Here is a 21181-nt window from a genome sequence, read left to right on the forward strand (position 1 = left end):
CTGGATCAACTGGCAGATAGGTAGTTAATAAAAAAAAAAAAGGTTGAACTCGATGGACATGTGTCTTTTTTCAACCTTACTTACTATGTTACTATGTACTGTCTCCAATTTGACGTAAGATAAGAAATGTAGCTTGATATTATGCCTGTTTGTGTATCAAAACAGTCAGGACTTTAAAAAAAAAAAGTTGTACTAGACTTTTTTACTACAGACAACAAATTTATTTTTTCATGGATCTTAACATCCAACGCTTATGGTTTTTACAAATATGATATGGGATATGGATTTGGGATTGGCCTAGTAATCAGCATAACAGACAATATATTGAGATACACAGCCTGGTTTACTAAAAGATATAAAACTTTTTTTTCTTAAAAACTGACAAAAAAAAATGTATATACACACAAATAGGAAGGGGGTATAAAACACACAAAAACCAAAATATATATACATAATTTATGATAGAAATGTACAGATAACCAACTTTAAAGGAATTGTTCAGTGTAAAAATAAAAACTGGGTAAATAGGCCGTGCAATATAAAAAGTGTTTCTAATATAGTTAGTTAGCCAAAAATGTAATGTATAAAGGCTGGAGTGACTGGATGTGTAACATAATAGCCAGAATTCACCTTCCTGCTTTTCAGCTCTCTTGGTTTACATTGACTGGTTACCAGGCAGTAACCAGAGACTGGGGGGGGGGGGCGCACATGGGTCATATCTATTGTTTGAGTCTGAGCTGAATGCTGAGGATCAATTACAAACTCACTGAACAGAAATGTACCATGTGGCCCCCCTTCAAGTCGCTGACTAACTCAGAGTTATAGAGCTGAAAAGCAGGAAGTTGGATTCTGGCTATCTAGTCACTCCAGCCTTTATACATTACATTTATGCCTAACTATGCAAAATAAAAAAAATATTTTTAATATAGTTAGTGTACAGTTTTTATTTTCACACTGAACTGTTCCTTTAAGGCTAGAGAAGCGAGACAATTCTCCAGATAGTACGTTATATACAGTATAACATGTATATACATATATAAAAAAATAGGAAGGTCTTTTATATGTCAGTATACATTACATATATGTATATACATCCATGCATATATCATAGAAGTCTCTAAATAAAAATATTTCTACACAAAAAGTATAGTATAAAATGATGTCCAGCATTTCATTTCCTGTTGGCTCTTGCTGTGCCAATAACACATTCGTTAACCTGAAAAAAAATAAAAAAGGTATGCTGTTAGTATCTTATTAAAGTGTCTTATTAGTGGGGTCCAGTTTGCCCAAATGGAATAACCGGTTTACTTTTAAACAGGTGACTAGTAAATACTTTCTGATGGGTTTGCTGCACCGGGGAAAACTTTGTGCCTTTTTCAACAGTCAAATTAGGAAAATGCAAGAGCAAGATGCTTTTTATATCATTCTACATTCTCTCTTTTGTGAAAGGGTAGGACGGGAGGGCATTTCTTTTCTGTTACTGGGGAAAACAAACTAATGCATATGTACACATCTTTATCACACACCCTATAGTCTAAAGAGGAGGCTATTGACACAAAGCCATAGACATATTCCTTACTAGGACCTTAAAGTGATACTGTGATGGGAAAACAGAAGTTAATAGTGCTACTCCAGCAGACTGCTCTTTTGAGAATTGGATTTCAGTGCAGAAAACAGTTTTTTCATATTCCATTTTGAAATCTGACATGGGGCTAGACAGTCAGTTTCCCAGCTGCCCCAGTCATGTGACTTGTGCCTGCACTTTAGGATGGAACTACTTTCTGGCAGGCTGTTATTTCACCTACTTAATGTAACTGAATCAGTCTCAGTGGGACTGGCTTTTACTATTGAGTTTTGTTCTTATATCTACCAGGCAGCTGTTATCTTGTGTTAGGGAGCTGCCATCTGGTTACCTTCCCATTGTTCTGTTGGGCTGCTGAGGGGAAAGGGAGGGAGTATCACTCCAACTTGCAGTACAGCAGTAAAGAGTGACTGAAGTTTATCAGAGCACAAGTCACATGACTGGGGCAGCTGGGAAACTGACAATATGTCTAGCCCAATGTCATATTTCAAAATGGAATATAAAAAGAGCTGTTTGCTCTTTTGAAAAATGGATTTCAGTGCAGAATTCTGCTGGAGCAGCCCTATTAACTGATGTGTTTTTTTAAAAAAAATAAAATGTTTTCCCATGACAGTATCCCTTTAAGGAGAGATACATATAATGCAGCACAATAAAATGTACACAATAGATTTCATATATTAAATAACATGCACACAAAGAAAATTCAATTTTTATCAGTATCCCATAATGAAGCAATTTAAAAAAAAGTGTGGTTCACCTTTTTTCAGTTCAGTTGGTTTCAGATTGTTCACTAGAAAAGACTTCCTAATTTCTACTTGTGACCATTTTTTTTTTTAACATTGTATTGTAGAGTGTCATTTTTCACCTTCTAAAGCAGCTTGGGGGGGGGGGGTGCCACAACCCAAACTATTTTAAATAGATACATTTGCTATCCCTTCATTAGGCAGCTGTTAGAATTGATACAATAGTTGCTAATATTCCAAAGACAATGCTGGGAAACGTATCAACTTATTGCATCAACCAAATGTAGCAAATTGTAACAGTTCAGAACTCATAGATCACTGAGCTGCTGCAAGACTGAAACAGAGACAGGAACGTTAAACTTAAATTTTGGGAAAACTATAAAAATGAAAAGCAATTGAAAAAGTCTTTGTTTATGGTGAAAAATCTGAAAACCACTGAACTGAAAAAAATAATAAAAAAAAAAAAAAAAGTGTTGGAAGGTGAACAACCCCTTTAATGTTCAAAGCAATTCAGAGGGCCAATGCTTTGGAGTGAAGCACCAGTAAAACAGACAGGGAGTTCCCATTAGTTCAGGAAACTGATCACTACAGATGTATTAAGTGCTATTGTCTTAAAATCTGTTCGTTGCTCTGCTGACCACCCCATGCATTTTCCTTTTCCAAGACCCCCAAAGATATGCAGTCCCCAAAAAGTAGGGGCAGGGGGTGTGACAATGGTGCCTTGATATGGGCTGCCCAAATTATTGCCTACATAATGAGGGTGATTAAAGGGGCTCTATTGCAAAAATTAAATATAAACTATCTCACTGAAATAAGACACTTTCTAAATATAATCAATTAAATTCTGTACCGATTATAAAATAATAAAGTTGCTCTTTACCATCATCCTCTTAGACACCTGTCACTCTCCATGCAGAAGTTGGGGGGTAGATTGTAATTGACAGATTTGATTGGCTTACTCAAATAGTCAATTTCAGCACAAACAAAAGCAAATGTGTCCCCATTAATGTAAAAGGAAACCTGTGTCACCAAGCATGCTAAATATAGGCTATAAAAAAGGTCTTTACTCCATTCAGACCTTTACACTTGGACAGACAAAATGATCAACTTCATAGTCTCACCTTGCTGGCAAATCTCAATGAATTCAGAGATTCTGCAAAATTTTCTTCAAGTGGCGATATATTTACAAACATCAGCCTATGACAAATGAGAAAAAAAATTAGACAGTCTATTTTCACAGGAACAAAAAACAAAACAAAAAAAACAAACCCAAAAACATCTGGATCAAATAGCTGAAGGGGGATCAATTGAACAGGCAAAAAAAAAAAAACTTAACAGGACAAGAATAGTGTAAATCTGAGGATGGCAATAGGTTAAGCACTTCAAAGTGACCACAATTACTACCTGAAATGCCAGTCTAAATGCCAATAACACCAATACCAAAATATTTTCTATAAATGCATGTTTTTTTCTGTCTAGCAACACAATTATCTCTTGGCAGAAAGCACGACACTGAAAATGGCATAATGGTTTATCATTAAGTAAGTGCAAAAAGCAGTTTTCTAGGTAGCTTATTCATCAAATATACTAAGTGTATCCTCTATAGAACCCTGTCCAGCTGCCAACCTAGTCACCTACTTGACACCAGACTTCTAAGTCTTTAATTGTTCAGTTTTACAAAGTATGCTAGACTAACTGGTATAAAAAGAAAAATAAATAAAGGCACTAGAATTCAGACCAGATTCTCCTGTTAATATTTCTACAAGTCAACACAAATCAGCCATGGACACTTACACTTTTGCATTTCCTCCCAGACTGTTCTGCAGCAGGTACGTAAGCTTACTGTTTCTGTACGGAATATGGGAGTCCTGTTTAAGAAAAGTATAAGAAGTCACATACATTTTCAATTTTACTCGTCTGTTGGGACCATTGCTCTACATTGACACATTTTAGAGACTGACCTCTTCCCACTTACCTCATTTATTTCCTAACCACTATCTGATTGTTAGGGAAATTAAAGTGGGAAAAAAGCCCTGTATCCTGGCATGTACCAGATTCTCGACTGCAAATACAGTTTAAAGCATAGAACTTCCATTAAGAATCCTAATGGACATCTGACAACATTTTAAACAGTATTATCAGAGAATCTGGTATACAATGCTATGATTAGAATTTGTTCACTGCTTAGTGTGTTCCTAGGCAGATTCAGGGGGAGCTGAACTCAGGTCAGATGGTGGAAAAAGTGGTAACAGAACCGCACCTTAAAAGGGCAACAATTGCAAACATGAACATGTAATATAAGCTTCATCTCATTGAAATATTTCTTAATCAATTAAAATGTCCCATTTAAAAAATGTTCAAGTAAATCTTCACCATCCCTCTCAGAAATCGGTTTCTCTCTTCAGGCAAAAGTCAGGTCAGATTTAGGACTAAGGTTTCTTACAAACAGGCTCTTTTTATGCATTTCAGCACACCTAAACCCATCAGCTAATTGATTCCATTATAGTCTGCCTGGTTGTACTCATGAGCATTCAGAGATGCTTGCTATAGCATTTGTGTTTCACCACATGCTGAATTTTCTTATACTTTGTGCATTCAGTAGACAATAGAGGGTTGCATTTGAAACTGACAAATACTTTCCTGTCTCTGGTGTTTGAGTCTGGCAGCTCAGTAATTCAGGTGCAGATTCTGAACTGTTACAATTTTGCAACATTTAGTTGATACATTTCTCAGCAGCAGCTCTGGAGTATTAGCAACTATTGTATCAATTCTAACAGTTGCCTTTAATGAAACGCAGGGATTCTGCTCAGCAGGGACAGAGATAAGAAATGTATCAACTAAATGTATTAATTTGGAACAGTTTACAGCGACCCTCCCTTCTCAGAGCCGCTTTAGAAGGTGAAAAATTACACTTCATTATTAGAAAATAGAAAGTCATTAGAAAAAGTCTTTTATTCTGGTAAACTATCTGAAGCCAACTAAACTGGAAAAAGTGTTGGAAAGTTAACAACTCCTTTAAAAGCTTTTTTCTAGGGATGCATTCGGCCTTTTTCAGCAGGATTTGGATTCGGTCGAATCCTTCTGCCCAGCTGAATCCAAATTTGCATATGCAAATTAGGGCAAGGGAAATTGCGTACCTTTTTGACAATAAAAAAAGTAAAAAATTTTCCCCCTTCCAACCCCTTATTTGCATATGCAAATTAGGATTTAGATTCGGTATTTCGGCCAAATCCAAAATAGTGGATTCGGTGCATCCCTACTGTCACCCCATCCACAAACCTTTATAAATATAGTTTTGCTTACCTTGTTACAGAGCGATGTAATGACCATCCCCAGGGTAGAGAGGGATGTATTAATACACTGTGTTTCCTTTAGTCGGTCTCCAGTTGATAGAGAACGATCAAGGCGCTCACTTCCAGCCAGATCAATCAAACTAATCATAGCTAGGGACACAAAAATAATAAAGCTCAACCACTTGATTTCAAGACTTTGCCTCCTTTATTAAAGAGGTTTTTAAAATACTTTGAACGGTTTTTAAAAGGAGCAACGGACACAAGAAAAATTAACACTGCTTGTACAGAAAGTGTTGTCATTACCCTTTACCCAGCATGCAGTACTTTGCCAGACAATGGCCATGTCAACATATGGTCTGAAAATCCCATTGGGCAAGGACTGTCCAAAGCCAATGAGGCTCTCTGTCCCCAAGATTCCGATTGTTGGTACAGGGCCTTACCAAACAAATGGATCTTTAAGGGTACTCTACCCTTTCTATACAATGTGTCTCAGTCTCTCCCTGGTTTCTGTCTTTGTCTAGGGCTTAGTGAGAATTTCATTACACAAGGGGTTTAACAGCGAGGGAGGTCTGATTAAAATTACTTTCTTCTCCACAGTGAGACAATGGGTAAACTGAAGATCAAATGGAAACTATACAAGATAATGAGAATTACAGATTAACAACATGTATGTGTTAGAATATATACCTAACACAAGCAGACTATATTTAGGTTTAAGTAGAATAAATGTATACATTGCCCTTCAACGTTCAGTGTAGAAGAAAATGCTGATCCTGCCGGAAGAACCGGCACAAATTGCCAGTTTATACCATACTGTATGCATTTTTGACACAGAAGTTTAAGTTGTATTTATTATTCCTATCGGTTTATAAAAAACTCTTCACTGTAATCTTCTCTGATCTATTCTGTCTTCTTGTTCACGCTACACTGAACCATGCGTTGATCCAAGTTTTCAAGTATACACTTGTGAGCTCCTATTGGGATTGCAGAGCTTTGATGGAAAAGCCTTGGTTTTTATTTTGTTCATTGTATATAGTGATGTTTAGTTTGTTTGCCTCTGGTCACACAGACATACCACACCCCCTACAAAAAGTGCTTGGAATCGGTAGTATTACACCTGGGACATCTCATTATAGATTGATTGAGTGTATGGACACTTTGCCTGGTTCCTTTTTTTCTACAGCTTAAGTACCATCCTCATTTCTATTAGAAAAAAAACAAACAAACAAAAAACAACTCACATGAAGTCTTAAGGTCTCTCTGTTTGTTTTCTCCTTCTATTTTTAACTGGAAGACACTATGACTTCTAGATGATCGATCGTTGATAGCAGTTTTCGCCACAGATCGATTGGCCTTTGCGATCTTGAGAAGCTCATGCACCTGATAAAAGAAATATCAAAAATACTCATTAAAGGTTTCTGTCTGCAATTAGACCTATGATTTACATGGTGTTTGAGCACTGTTGTTCTGGCAATGCAAAGGATGAAACATTGCCTATGGAAAATAGTGGTGGTAACAGATGGGCACCACTGTGATACTGTTTGCATTGGCATTAACCAGCTTACCATTGGCAAAGAATTTCCTGTGGAAATGACAGGCAATGAAAAGAAATGCAGTAGTGATATTGTTTGGCTTAAAGTGGGAAAAGGTAAGATTTAAAACACCTCCCCCCCCCCAATGCTTAATTCTTACCTCTTCCACACAGGAGACCTTCACATATCGTAGGTTGGTGACGTATAGTAGCATGTTTGCTGAATTAACCTTGCGTATCTCATATTCCAACTTCTTATCTGGGCGATTTATAAGCAAGTCTCTTATGGTTTCATTATATATTTCCAAAAAACTTGCAGTGAATGTGTACTAAAAACAAATTACAAGAATTTAGCATATATAACACCTTATGGCACAATTCCCTGGAAAATAGGTAAATGCAGCAGTTAGTTGTAATGCAGGAATAGCATATTCTGTCATGTTTAAATGTTCATAACTCAAACATCCTCATTGCTCCATCCTAAAATGAAGCGCCACATCTACTCCTCCTCACAACTACCTCCCCACCCTCCCTGCTGTTGCTCATCTGTTGACACACATACAGTAGCACCTATGCTGCCCTGCACCCATCTAATATTCCAAGGGCAAGCACCTGACCAAGCCTTCTTATAACCTTTACAGAGTTTTAACATTATTTATAGAGATCACAATTTGCCTGGGTTAAATATACCAAAAACCTCCTACCTAGGGAATGGTTGCTTAAGTTAAAAACAATTGTGAGATTAGAAGAACTTTCTGCTAATACAGCTAGACAGAAGATTTTAGGGATACCTGGCTCCCTTTTAGGGAAAGAATTGAATAAAAAATGACCGTAGGTCCTTAAGACTGCGAACATAATGGACAATTCTTTTAAGACTAATCAATCTTTAGTGTTGTAGGAATACAAGGTCACACAGAGAAAGTACTTTAATTGTATGCATAATGAGCCCAGTCTGCCTACATAAGAGTCTGAATATGTGTTATAAAATGTGATACCACACACTTCTGATACTCCAGTTATGGTGGCGTGTATTTCCCCACTCCCTTTCTTTCTATACCTACTCCTTATTTGACTAAAACCAGTCAAAATAAAAATCTACAGTAATTTACTGAACTCATGTGCACAACAAGGGGAGTTGTATTATGCATCTTAAAGAAATAAATAAATTAAAAAAAAGCAAGCACTGAACTGCTATTACCTGCCAGCCTTTTGCCTTTAGCTCCTCTGCACTGCTGAATATCTGATGGATGGCTCTGGGAATCATACCCATACTATCATCAGTAACATCTTCAGGCCCCTCCATTGTGTAGGTCTTGCCACTTCCGGTCTGGCCATATGCAAATATGCATACCGGGTAACCATCTAGTGCAGACTGAAGAAAATGGAAATGTGTTAATTGCATGTAGCTCTGTAAATCATAAATAGAGAAGAAAAGGCTAAAACACATCAGTTCTTACCTGAACCAGCAAAGAGATTTCCTCAAATACAGATTCTTGACTGCAAGGTGGAGGAAAGACACAATCAAAGTTGAAGTCATATTTAACTGCGTCTTTTTTCTCTCGCCCTATGTGAGACTGCAATAAATGAAATACAAAAATGTTTATTTTTTTCATTTAACATTTTTGTAAAGGTTCAAAATACAAAACACTACATTTAGGGTTTTCTCTGTTATTTACAATGTTTCATTATGTTTAAGATTTGCTGAAAATCCATTCTTCAACTACAGGTATGGGACCTGTTATCCAGAATGTTCGGGACCTGGGGTTTTCCGGATAATGGATCTTTCCGTAATTTGGGTCTTCATGCCTTAAGTCTACTAGAAATTCATTTAAATATTAAATAAACCCAATAGGCTGGTTTTGCGTCCAATAAGGATTACATTATATCTTAATTGGGATCAAGTACAAACTACTGTTTTATTATTACAGAGAAAAAGAATTTGGATTATTTGGATAAAATGGAGTCTATGGGAGACAGCTATTCTGTAATTCAGAGCTATCTGGATATCGGGTTTCCCGACAAAGGATCCTATACCTGTACTTGTGTTTTTGTAAAGGTTTAATCAACAGATTTTAAGCATTCTCAGTTTGGAGTCCCATGCTGCCAAACATAGAGCTGGCAGCAGGAGTAGCTATGTGGCTCAGCAAACTGTTCAGCCTCTGTTCAGGCAGCTTTTTGCAAAATCTTTCTGGTTGAGCCTAGAAATATCCCTGACCCAAGCCAGGGCTCAAAATGGAAAGTGCTAGGATGTAGGAAACAAATCTGCTTTTAACTTCGTAATGACTTTTCAAATAAAATTCAGTTTTATCAACAACAAAGAAAAAGTAGAATTCTGATGACAGCTCTGTCTTTAAAGAGACCCACTCAAATGGCTATGAAATTAATAAAGCTCTGCTGGTGTTTGGTGCATAGAGTGCCTTTGCGAGAGGCAATATTTCAGAATCAAAGATCCCAATAAGAATAAAACACTGTCTAAATGCAACATGTTGACTTGGCCTACCTCTTCCATCTTGGATAAAACGATCGCCTTCTCATCATTGCTGGGAAATGAAATGTGTCCTGCTGGCAACTCTCGCTCTGGCGTTAGCGTTGGTCTTACTCGGCAAAAAACACGAATGTTGCCCTTGAAAAATTAAATATTGAAAGGTGTAAAATATAGCGAAACCTATCCCTGAGTTACAGTTATGCTCCTTCACAACAGACATATAAACAGTAAAGTTCTATGAAAAAAAATACACGTGTGCTTTGGACACACTTATCGGTGTTCCCTGAATTTCACATTAAAGATCTGGCAATCTTAAGTGTCACAGCACTCGCCATACAACAGAAATGGAAAGGTAACATTTCACCTGTTACAAAGGGGACAGAACCCACCGCAGCAATAACACTTCAAGGATTAAACTGCTGCAGAGTATTTACAAGCTGCTGCATTAATCCTAAACAGACAGATTTTTCAGTCTTAAAAATAAATAAGAGTCTTGATCAGATTAATATATTACATATGGGTGGAAATCCGAACTGCTAAGGAATATATATTTACCTTAAGCTCCTGCACCAAGTTATGTAACCGTCTTCGCTCTGTATCAAGACTGTGCACTTCAGTATCTTTCTCAGCAAGACACACTTTTAAGGCAGCAATCTCATCTGTTTGCTCGTTTACAGTGTGTTTTAAACTAGTGTTTTCTCCAGAAACACAATCAAGTTTTACCTGCAGTTAAAAAAATAAAATAAAAAACACACACCATTAAGTTTTAAACAACCAATACCAGGCTTTCAGCATTGCAGCTTTATTTTAAAATCATTATGTAATCTTAGGGTTAACACACTTATAAAGGTGATGGAGGCCTTTCAGAGCGTTCTTTCAAAATATTGCTTTTCATCTAAATAATGTGAAAAAAATTGGGGGTGTTACATCCCCTTCAATGGTATAGCACAACCTACTTCTTTGTCCAGCAGCTGTTTAGTAAGGATTGCATTGGCCCCTTGAAGTTCCTCAATAGTGTTTGTATGTGAAGAAAGCTCCTTTTCCTGCCGTTGGCATAGCTCTGTGAGCCGAGCCACTTCACGCTCAAAAGTGGATACCTGTTGCCGCACTTCTCTAAGCTGGGATTCCAGAGTACTATAAAGAAAATGAGCCATATTGAGTGACAGACATTCACAAGTAAGAAACTTGATGTGAAGGACAGAAGTAATCTTATACTACTACCTGACATGGTTAGAAATTCTTCTTCAGAATAGTACATTTATCTGAATTGGTCATAAATCAAAATGAAATATATATTGTTTATGTTGTGTAATTATTTATGTTTTATGCCAAACTTATAAAACAGACTAGATGTGGACAGTGTGGAAACTGGAAACATGCATGTAACCCATGTGCAACTACATTTGGCAGTTCCAGAGTAATGAGTACTGGACTAACCATCTCTCTTGGCTTAGTTTAGAGTTCTCAGATGCCAGCACTTCCACTTCCCGCTGCAGCTTTTCTTTGCTATTCAGAAGACGTGCATTTTCGCCTGTAAGGTTCTGCATTTTTCCTTTGTAGTTGGACACTGTATCCCTCATGTCGTTGACCTGACCCTTAAGATCCCAAGCAGCACGCTTCTTCTTTTCAGCGCCAATGGCTGCTGGCTGAGTAACTGAGAAGATAGGACAAATTAGAACACTTCAAATGATATTGCCATATCCAATATAGATATAGTAAGACTTTAAAAGGCTATGGCATCCCTGTTTTATACCACTTATTCTAATTACTGCAACAGATGTGCTGAAAATGGTACCCAAACCCACATTATTTTGATGGGGGGGGGGGGTTGTTGTCAACTAAGGGCAACTATTGCAAAATCTTACTATAGCATGTTAATTGTAACGAACCAACACATGTATTACTAGAGTTTGGATCACTAGGGCACAGTAATTTCGGTCAAAAGGCATAGTATGCATTGAATTCTTCAAATTCACCCACCAATTTGCATTAAAAAGTGAAAAATGATCTGAAAAAAAGAACCAGGATCACCCAAGGTACTGTTGCTACTGAAATGTGTAAGATAAAGAACACACAGAAAACATAGTGTGATTAAATGGTTCAGAACAAGAAAACAAAGTACACGAGAACATACCTGATGAGGACACCTTAGTCTTCCCAGAAAATGCTGCAAATATAAATCATAAAATCTTTTTAATTCACTACATACATAACCAAATGAAAGCCTTACATACAACTTCTCAACTACAACTCCTAATAGGCTTAAAGTAAATACTGATATGGGATCTATTATCCAAAATGTGACAATATCGCCTCCCCTGGTGGGAAGGGAAATTTATGCAGTTTTTTTTATTTCAAGTGTCACTCAGCAACTTTATAGTATATATTCATTAAACACACACATTCGGAAATAGGATTTTGCTTGAATGCCCCTTATACATGATTTATCCAATGAGCACTATTTTTGCTAATAATTTTTAAATGTTTTACTGAAATTAAAGATGACAAGGACAATATTTTTTATTTAGAAAGGTTTAGACAATTAAAAAAACTGAAGTAAATATAATTTCCTGGACAAAAGCAGAGTGGCTCACAAGCATTTCAGGACAGGCACAATAAGGCCCTGCAGCATTTCATGACAGACATATTGTCGCTCACCAGTGTTCCATGAAAGGCAGTGTGGCCTTAAAGGACATGTAACACCCCCCCCCCATAAAAAAAAAATCTGTGAACGGCCTCTTTGAAATCTTTAGATAACTGCCACTCTGGTTGTTAAAAGGGTAACAGTAAGGGTGCAGCATCCACTTCATCGCTTAAAAATCCCAATATAAATGTATATAGTGATAGTATATTAGCTCCTTTAAACAGAGCATTTCAAGACAGTATTTTGCGTAAAAAAAAAAATCTTAAAGAACCAATTGTTAGAAATTACTTAGACTTCAGATTATAACATACATGTTGAGGTGATCCCTGGACCACTGTTCTTTGGACGCATTACTGCCAATGACTGTCGACCTGTAACAAAACAATCGTTGGTTATGTTTTAGAACATAAATAAACCAAACCATAACTTAGTACACGCCAGCACATACCTATCACCTGTGGCTTTGGTAGTGCAGCAACAGGAGCTGCACGGGGTTTAGAGGTAGCAATGCTCGCTGCTACGCGGACTGCGGGAAGTTCAGACTCTAGGGAGGATCTGAGACGCTTCTAAAACACAAAAGACAAAAGTAACAGGTGTGGTTAATCAATGGCAATATATAGTTCATGGTTTTTATTACTGCCTTAAAGGAGCACAAAACTACCAAAATGGGAATGCTTTGGAACGGAGAATTTAAAAACTATGCAGTGATTTTAGGACAGGCTTCACTAAATGTACTGTACACACATCTAATGATAGCCATACAGCAGAACAGAGCAAGTTAAAGTGAAACATCTCTAACTAATAGGAAAGAGCTGAATAAGGGATGCACCTGGTAGAAACGGCAACTCATTTTATTCAGCTTGAAGAACACATTTTATTAACTAAATTCAAAATGATACATCACCCTCTGAATTGACTAATCTAATTTATTCAGCCCCAATCCTGGTTATAAATTGCATAATGAAAGCAAACCCAACAATCTGTGCTCAGCCTCCAAAAAACAACCTTCTTTCCACACAGAGCACAAAGCCAACAAGATAAACAAATATTATATGCGATTTTGTTGGGATCATTGCTCAGCTAAGTAAACAATGCAATTTACTTTGTTAGTAACTAACCATGCAGTTTTCCCCGAAGAACATTATGTCCTTTTATATTTCTGGGAAGAGATGAAAAAATATTGGAATAACTAAAATGAAAAACAATTAAGAGGGCTGACCTAGTCAACCTAGTTGATATGCCCTGCTAACTCTGTTGCTAGTTAGGAGACCTCTTTCCTTACATTGCAGGGGCAATGCCATAGTAAATCACTACATGTACACTGTGTCTACTGTGCTTTTGTGAATGTGCAGGGTTTAAAACCTTGAGTAATATGTAACCTGGAACTGAACCGTAAGTTGTGTATTTTTTTTTTCTTTTTTCTTCCCCCTTCTTCTTTTGTACCCCTCCCCTGAAACTTAATAAATAAAATCTTTAAAAAAAAAAAAAGAGGGCTGACCTAGCTTAAAGAGGGATAACAAGAACAAAATAAAAAGTCAGACAAGAGGTCATTCTCTTATAACCACAAGTTGTCATACTGTTAAAAGATAAAAACTAGGGATAGCAGAATTGTATGCATCACATTTAACAGATGGGGTCAGTCTTCTTAAGAGGAATTGTTAAAATTGGCTCTTTGCTTCAATTTTTTTCCATACAAAACAAAAAATATTGTAAATATCTTAAATTGTCCATTATGCAGGGCAATTTACCTGTGTACTTTGAATCTCTTTAGCTACCCAAAGGCTACCGACAGACCAAGCCGACAGCGTATTGGCCTGTGTGGGGCCATCTGACTGACTTCCCCGATGGACATCTGGCCGAAAGTCTGCCAAACGTCAATTGGGCAGGGTAAAAAAACCCTGTCTGATTGCGGCCACATTGGTTCGTCTATGCTTTTCCGTGATCCGACTGCACATATTGCCTCCATTCTGATAGGGCCCAACGACCTTCATGTGGGCATATCTGGGAGAGATCTGCTCGTTTGGCAACATTGCCAAACGAGCGGATCTCCCTTTGTGTGGCCACCTTTACAAAGGCAAAACATGGAATAGCTTCAATTTCCCGGGTTTGCCTATCTTAACTCAACATTAACTTTTCAAATGGTCTATATTTTTTAATAGCTTTTTTTTTTTAATAAAAACTACAATAAAAAACAAAGCCAATTGCAAATGGTCTCAGAATATCACACTACATCATACTAAAGGTAAACTCAAAGATGAACAACCGGGCACCAAGCAAATAAAAAATAAACACATTTTACAAAAAAACAAGTAGGATAAACTGCCACCTACATGCCAAAATAAATGCAGATTGTCCGACCTTACATATATACACACACACATCTGAATGATCAACAGTTGTTGGCAGGCCAAATAAGCAAGATAGACAAACATTCCAGAAATCCTGGCAGACTTGAATATCTGTTAGTGGAGAACCTCCCTTTGTGCATTTCTGATTTTGAAGATGAATCGCACAAATTATCAGAGCGCACATGGACATGCACATCATAATTCTTGTAAAGAAGCAGAATTCACAGGATAACATTATGAAAGTATATAGGGCAAATCCATAGTGAAATCCTATGACATAACATGTTGCCCAATTTTGATTAAATATATGTTGGACAGATTATATGGATACCTATGCATTATGAATATTGGTTTTGTTCTTTGTCTGGACAGGTGAAAAACTAAAGAAAGTTTTCATTTACCTTTAGGAAAACAATTATATATATATATATATATATATATATATATATATATATATATATATATATATATATATAGATATATATAGATATATATAGAGAGAGAGAGTCCAAAGAGGTGCACACCTTCCAGGTGCTGGTAAACGAATAGTATAATATAGTAACAAAAAAAAACGCACTCACAGGACTTCAAAAGAAAGCCGCAAAGGCTGTGATTTATTGATCCGGCATTTCGGCTACAACTCTAGCCGTCCTCAGGAAGATTTTCTTCCTGAGGACGGCTAGAGTTGTAGCCGAAACGTCGGATCAATAAATCACAGCCTTTGCGGCTTTCTTTTGAAGTCCTGTGAGTGGGTTTTTTTTTTTTGTTACTATATATATATATATATATATATATATATATATATATATATATATATATATATATATATATATATATATATATTTATTAATCAATGGAAAAAAATGAAATAAGACCCAAAAAAGAAGTCAAACAGAACAAACTGTTCTTTAGTTACCCTCTGCATCTGCTCTTGATTTTCATCATTAGAGACATATTTTCTCTTCGGAGGCACTGGCAAACGGGAAGCCACTTGGACCTTTTTGTCTGTGGAGTCCATTTCTCTCTAAGAAAGAGCACAGAATAATATTTAAGTACAGCCAACAAAACAGAAGCATGGCTGCATTCAGAAAACTGAATAATCGTAAAACAATTTTTTATCACAAAGCTAGCATAAATATTCAGATTTTTTTAGCACAGATATGGGACTGTTATCCAGAATGTTCTGCACCTGGAATTTTCCAGATAACTGATCTTTCCATAATTGCATACATTAAGGCTAAAAAAAAACCATGCAAATATTAAATAAACCCAATAGGCTGGTTTTGCTTCCAACAGGGATTAATTATAACTTAATTTGGATGAAGTACAAGGTACTGTTGTACTACAATGAAAATGATTTAAAAAAAATTGGATAAGATGGAGTCTATTGGAGACTGTCTTTCCGTAATTCGGACCAGTCTGGATAATGGGTTTCCAGATAACGGATCCCATACCTGTACTGGTGAATAGAACCTGGACATAACTGATCTTGTAATAAAATATAATTGATTTCTTACAGTCCGCAGAACAAGTTCTAAAATTAAGCCATTCCAGTTTTCTGGTCGATGCAAAAAGGTCATAGCAAAGTACCAGTTTTCTGTACGACAAGCCGTTTCCTATCCCAAACCGAACAGCTGGTGATAGGAAGATACTTGTTTAAACAGAAGTTCTCAATGTAGTGGTGATTTGTTTAAAAGAAGTAAAATGTCACGTATCTTTGAGTGACATAATTAGGAAGAAGTTTAACACAAATCCTATTTATTGAATTCATGTTGTATACAATACATACAATGCCCTGTAATTTAGGTTATGAAAAGACACCATCTGGAAAAAAAGTATTCCAAAGTATTCCAGGACAGCACACAAGGGATAAGTAGCCATGCTGTCAATAGCCCTGTTACAGTAGCCATCTGTCCAACCCACAGACTAATCAGTTGGATACAAGTGTAATCTCTTTACCTCTAGCATGAATTCTGTGTGTTCAACGCATGAACTTATTTAAAGGGGAACCAAGGTTTCCAAACCAAAATTTGATAGAGAGGTCCATAACAGAAACCCCCAATATAACCATCACAGTTATGTTTCTTCAAAAAGTATAAATAGATTGAATTTTCTATGCTGAAATCCAGCTGTTTAACAGTTCCTCTCCATCTGCATCATTTGAAATCCTGGCAGGGAAGGAGGGACTAAAACACTGATGTTTGTAAAAACCTCTCCACAGCTTAAGCTGGCCATAGATGCAACAATCCGATTGTACGAATTGACGATTCGTACAATTTTCGATGTGGATAGTCCCGACATTTTTCGTCCGGCAGAGATCGGACGTTTGGTCGATCGGAGACAGGTTACAAAATTTCTGTCGTCTGCCAATAATATCTGTGTGTATTGCCGATCGTACGATTTTCAGTGGGAGACAGTTATGTCTGACAAAACTAGTGACAATCGTACGATTGCTGTCAAAGGTAGTACATTGGCTGATCTGTTGTTTTAATCCTTTATTTGATAGGAATGGTAAGACTGGGATCTGAATGGTTAGTGGCAGTCGGGAGATGGGAAAGTCCGATGGTACGTTGATTCGTATGATTGGATCTGTGTGTCTATGGCCAGCTTTACAGACAGAATGCAGGAAATACATAACCCACAATGCATTGCACTGTGGTATTCTGTTCCTTATTGAAATCACATGTGCAGGGAATTGTGGGGTTTGGAGGATGCAGGGTGAGGACAGATGGCTGTTGATACAAAGTAACAGTAGTCAGAAGGATCAGGAGAGCAGGGTACTGTTACAAACCATTAAATATCTGGAAACGTCTGTATATTTAATTGACGTATATTGCAAAGTTGCTTGAAATTAGGTTTACTTTTCAAAAAGGCCGTTATGTTTGTGTGGAGTTCCCCTTTAATGTATAGTGCTGCGAAATAGGTTGTCACTTTATAAACATGTGTTGATCTATAACCACTGATAAACGGTATTGGCTTCCTTTATAAAGATATAAAGTACATGAGGTGTTTCTGTGTAACTCACTGCTGACATCAGATTTCAACATCTATTAATAAGTAATGGGAATAGCAGCAAGAGGTGTAAAGTCCCTTCGTGGCTTGGACTGCAGCAGTTACTCGTGGGAAAGGGAACTAGAGCAGCAGCCGGAATGGTACAGTCCAATCACGAGGGACAGTCCAGCCCCGCCAGCTGAAAGTGGATTCAATAAGTAGCGGGTCGGGCAGTGACTGTAGGTTCAGTGTATAAACCGCTGCCAAATCACTCGCACTACGCGCGAATTGTTGCGTCTACGCCCATTGATTTAATTTTCTGTGGAAAGCTCCCTAGTTCCTAAAGTTCTTCTGCTCGACCTGAGCAATTGCTTCGGCTGTTTTGCGAATGAAGAGAGGAATTTAACAAACCTACAACTGCACCCACCCCTAACTAGTCTTTCCAACATGCCCCCAGCCTGTTCATAAACTGACCAGACTCACTATAGCCAAGATATCGCGTTAGTTATTCGTACTGCACACAGAATCCCAGTACTACAGGCCTTCCATGTTATACATACCTTCTATCACACCACCGCTATACACTCCAGCTTCTCTTACTCTAGCCGCGTTCCGTTTGAATTCAAACTCTGCTTACAGTGTTTAGAGCTTAAATCCCGCCTTTCCTAAACACCAATAGTGACAGGCAGCAGCGGCCGCGCGAAGCTGATAGGGCTCTTTCAAAAGAAAATATTCCTGACGAAATACGTAGGGCGGAGCTACGTGCTGACGCAGCCGCTACAACGAAAGCTTGACGTAACCGTGAGATTTTGCAAAAGCAAAAAAAATGACCTGCCTTTTTGCTGTTGTAGTTATAAGAAGAAACGTTGTTACTTGGCATTATAGGCATAATCTTCACGTAAATGTTCTGTGTCTAAGGGAGTATCCGTGTGACTGAAGGTTGTGCTGGGAGAGCGAGCTGTTAGAGAATATGGCTGTTGTGGCTGTTCTGGCTTATCTGCCTAAAGCCAATTAGGTTAGAATTATTGTTTCTTTTTCTGGCTGTAGAGTAAAACTGGACTTTCCAGTACAAATGAGGGACTGTAGGTTGAGCTGTCAAAAGAGGGACTTTCCCTCTAAAAACAGGACAGTTGGGAGGTATGTAGAACTGATTAAGCCAGTTCAAATAGCGGGCAAATGTATGTTTATGTGCTGGAAGGTATCTTTATGAGAGGTGGATGTATCGATACGAAAGCAGGATTATGACAAAACAGTGGGTTCCTCCGGGGTTGTCAATACATTTAAATACTAGCCAAAGGCTATCAAAAAAGCCATTTTAAATGTAGCCCAATTGGTACACAAAAAATCTTAACAAAGGAAAGAATAAGGGCGTCAACGAGGTGTCTGGAATTCTCCAATAACTTTTCTTACATTAAAGGGATACATTTTCCAGATTAGGACAGATTGCTATAGAAATTAATAAGTGCATTTTAGGTGAGCTACGAGGGTTGCCTCCTGGCCGGAATTTTACTGGCCTGGCTGGTAAAAATGATGGTTGATCCCAATGTTATTAATAGGGGAAAAAGATAAATATATAGGAAGGCCGGTATTTTTTTTCCAGAAAAGATGGCAACCCTATGAGCTACAGCTTCTAGGGTACTCCAAGCAAATGAAAATTTTGGGAGGCCCTTTCCCCAGAATTCCTTGTGATCTATGCAAAAACCAACATGGTATTGCTGCTCTTGATGGATAGGGGGGTATTCAAAGTCATTTGTGTTTTCATACATAAAAAAATTTTGGTATAACATTTCTCTGTATATAATGAAAGCTATAACAGTTTCAGGTAATTTGGGTTTAGTGGCTCTTAGCCTTGCTAGACCTGACTACCATAAGCAGCTTCCCTGACAGTGGCTGCATCATCATCATGCTTAATGATGGGAGGCTATTGAGTATAATTAGAGGAAATGGGTACAGGGATAATGAAGGGAGATCTGAAGCAGTACAGGCTTTATTTCCTATTTATACTAGTACTGCACAAGGTAACCCATTTGTTTCTATAGCATCTATTTTGCCATTGTTATTGTTGGAGCCTGTCTCTTCATTCATTCAGCCAAACAGATGACTCAATACCGACATGCATAATTTTGGGAAAAAGAGAATATCAATAGCTCTCTCTAACCCTCACCCCCCCCAGCCCCCGCCTACCACTGAGTTACCACAATAAACACATCAGATAGATTTGAAAGATGAATAAACTCACTGCAAGGATACCAATCCCCTCACAAAATGAGGAACTGGGTGTGACCAGGCAATGCAAAAGCGACTATGGGGTGTTAGAAACCATGGGGACTTTTTTCCCTATTAATAACATTGGAATTAACCATTATTTTTACTGACCAGGCTGGTAAAATACTGGCCAGGTGGAAACCCTAAGAGTGGTCCTCTTTAGTCTTCAACAAGTGCATTTCACTTGTTGAAGACTAAACTTCGAACAGAAAGGCCCACAAACAAACAGCAACTGAAAGCCGCTGCAGTAAAGGCCTGGCAGAGCATTTAAAAGGAGGAAACCCAGAATCTGGTGATGTCCATGATTTCAAGACTTCAGGCTGTCATTGCCAGCATAAGGTTTTCAACCAAGTATTAGAAATTAACATTTTATTTTCAGTTTTTTAATTTGTCCAATTACTTTTGAGCCCCTGAAATTAAGTGATTGTTTTAAAAATAGCCTTTAGTTCCTCATATTTTTATGCAATCTTTTTGTTCAACCAACTGAAGTAAAGCTGAAAGTCTGCAGGTCAACTGCATCTGAGTTGTATCATTTAAAATTCATTGTGGTAATGTACAGAACCAAAATTAGAAAAAAAAGTCTGTCCAAATATTTATGGACCTAGCTGTAAGTAGAGTAAAGCCTAAGGGAAAAGGGAACTGACCTTTGTTAGTTTAACCCGGTAGTACTCAGACCCCAGGTTAGCGCATTGGGAGAAGGTCTAGAAACTGTTTGGATGAGTAGTGAAACATCTTCAATGATTACTCAGCAAGTCCAGTTGAAGTTTTAAATTACTTATACTAGACTCACTGTCAAAGGTAAATAAGGATGGTTAAAAGACACTGCAAGCATCTCCGGATAAGAAAGGGAAACTCACCACAGATTACTTGTACCATGGTGCCTCAGCCCCAGGTGTTGCGAGTAGAAAATTCAGTTTACGCTACTCCCCAAGTATTATGATTTGGATCCACAAGTAAAAAATATATGAGCCATGAACACCACACCGACTGGAGACGTCACAATGCTCACTAAGTGCGCCATTTTAGAAAAGGGCACTTCAGTGGAAACCAAAGCGAGTGTAAAGATTGGCAAAGTGTGAAGATTTAATGGACCCCTATACAAATACGCATTTATGTGCAGTATGTGCGCACGGTATTAATGTTCGTTAAAAATGTACAGTATACATTGATCAGTATATTAACTGTAAATTTTTACCAAATATGTTGCAGTTTAATGAAAACAACATAGAGACTGCTATGACGCACAAGGTATTTGATTCCACTAATTTTCAAATGAAAGGTATATATGCTGTTTATTCA

The 21181-nt window shown here is 37.5% G+C and overlaps 1 protein-coding gene across 1 annotated transcript; it reads right to left on the reverse strand.

Annotated features, from left to right (window-relative positions):
* Positions 1 to 324: 324 nt before the first annotated feature.
* kifc1.L (kinesin family member C1 L homeolog) lies at positions 325 to 18207 on the reverse strand. The gene is given in 17 exon segments (NM_001087534.1): positions 325 to 1216; positions 3447 to 3522; positions 4120 to 4193; positions 5629 to 5768; positions 6860 to 6998; positions 7311 to 7478; positions 8348 to 8521; positions 8607 to 8723; positions 9650 to 9772; positions 10190 to 10357; positions 10591 to 10768; positions 11072 to 11288; positions 11769 to 11801; positions 12590 to 12649; positions 12727 to 12844; positions 15543 to 15650; positions 18178 to 18207. Coding segments are annotated over 16 exon segments (1932 nt in total). The 5' UTR covers positions 15645 to 15650; positions 18178 to 18207; the 3' UTR covers positions 325 to 1171.
* Positions 18208 to 21181: the final 2974 nt, after the last annotated feature.

This window comes from Xenopus laevis, chromosome 8L (assembly GCF_017654675.1).
Source record: "Xenopus laevis strain J_2021 chromosome 8L, Xenopus_laevis_v10.1, whole genome shotgun sequence".
NCBI classification, from domain to species: Eukaryota; Metazoa; Chordata; class Amphibia; order Anura; family Pipidae; genus Xenopus; species Xenopus laevis.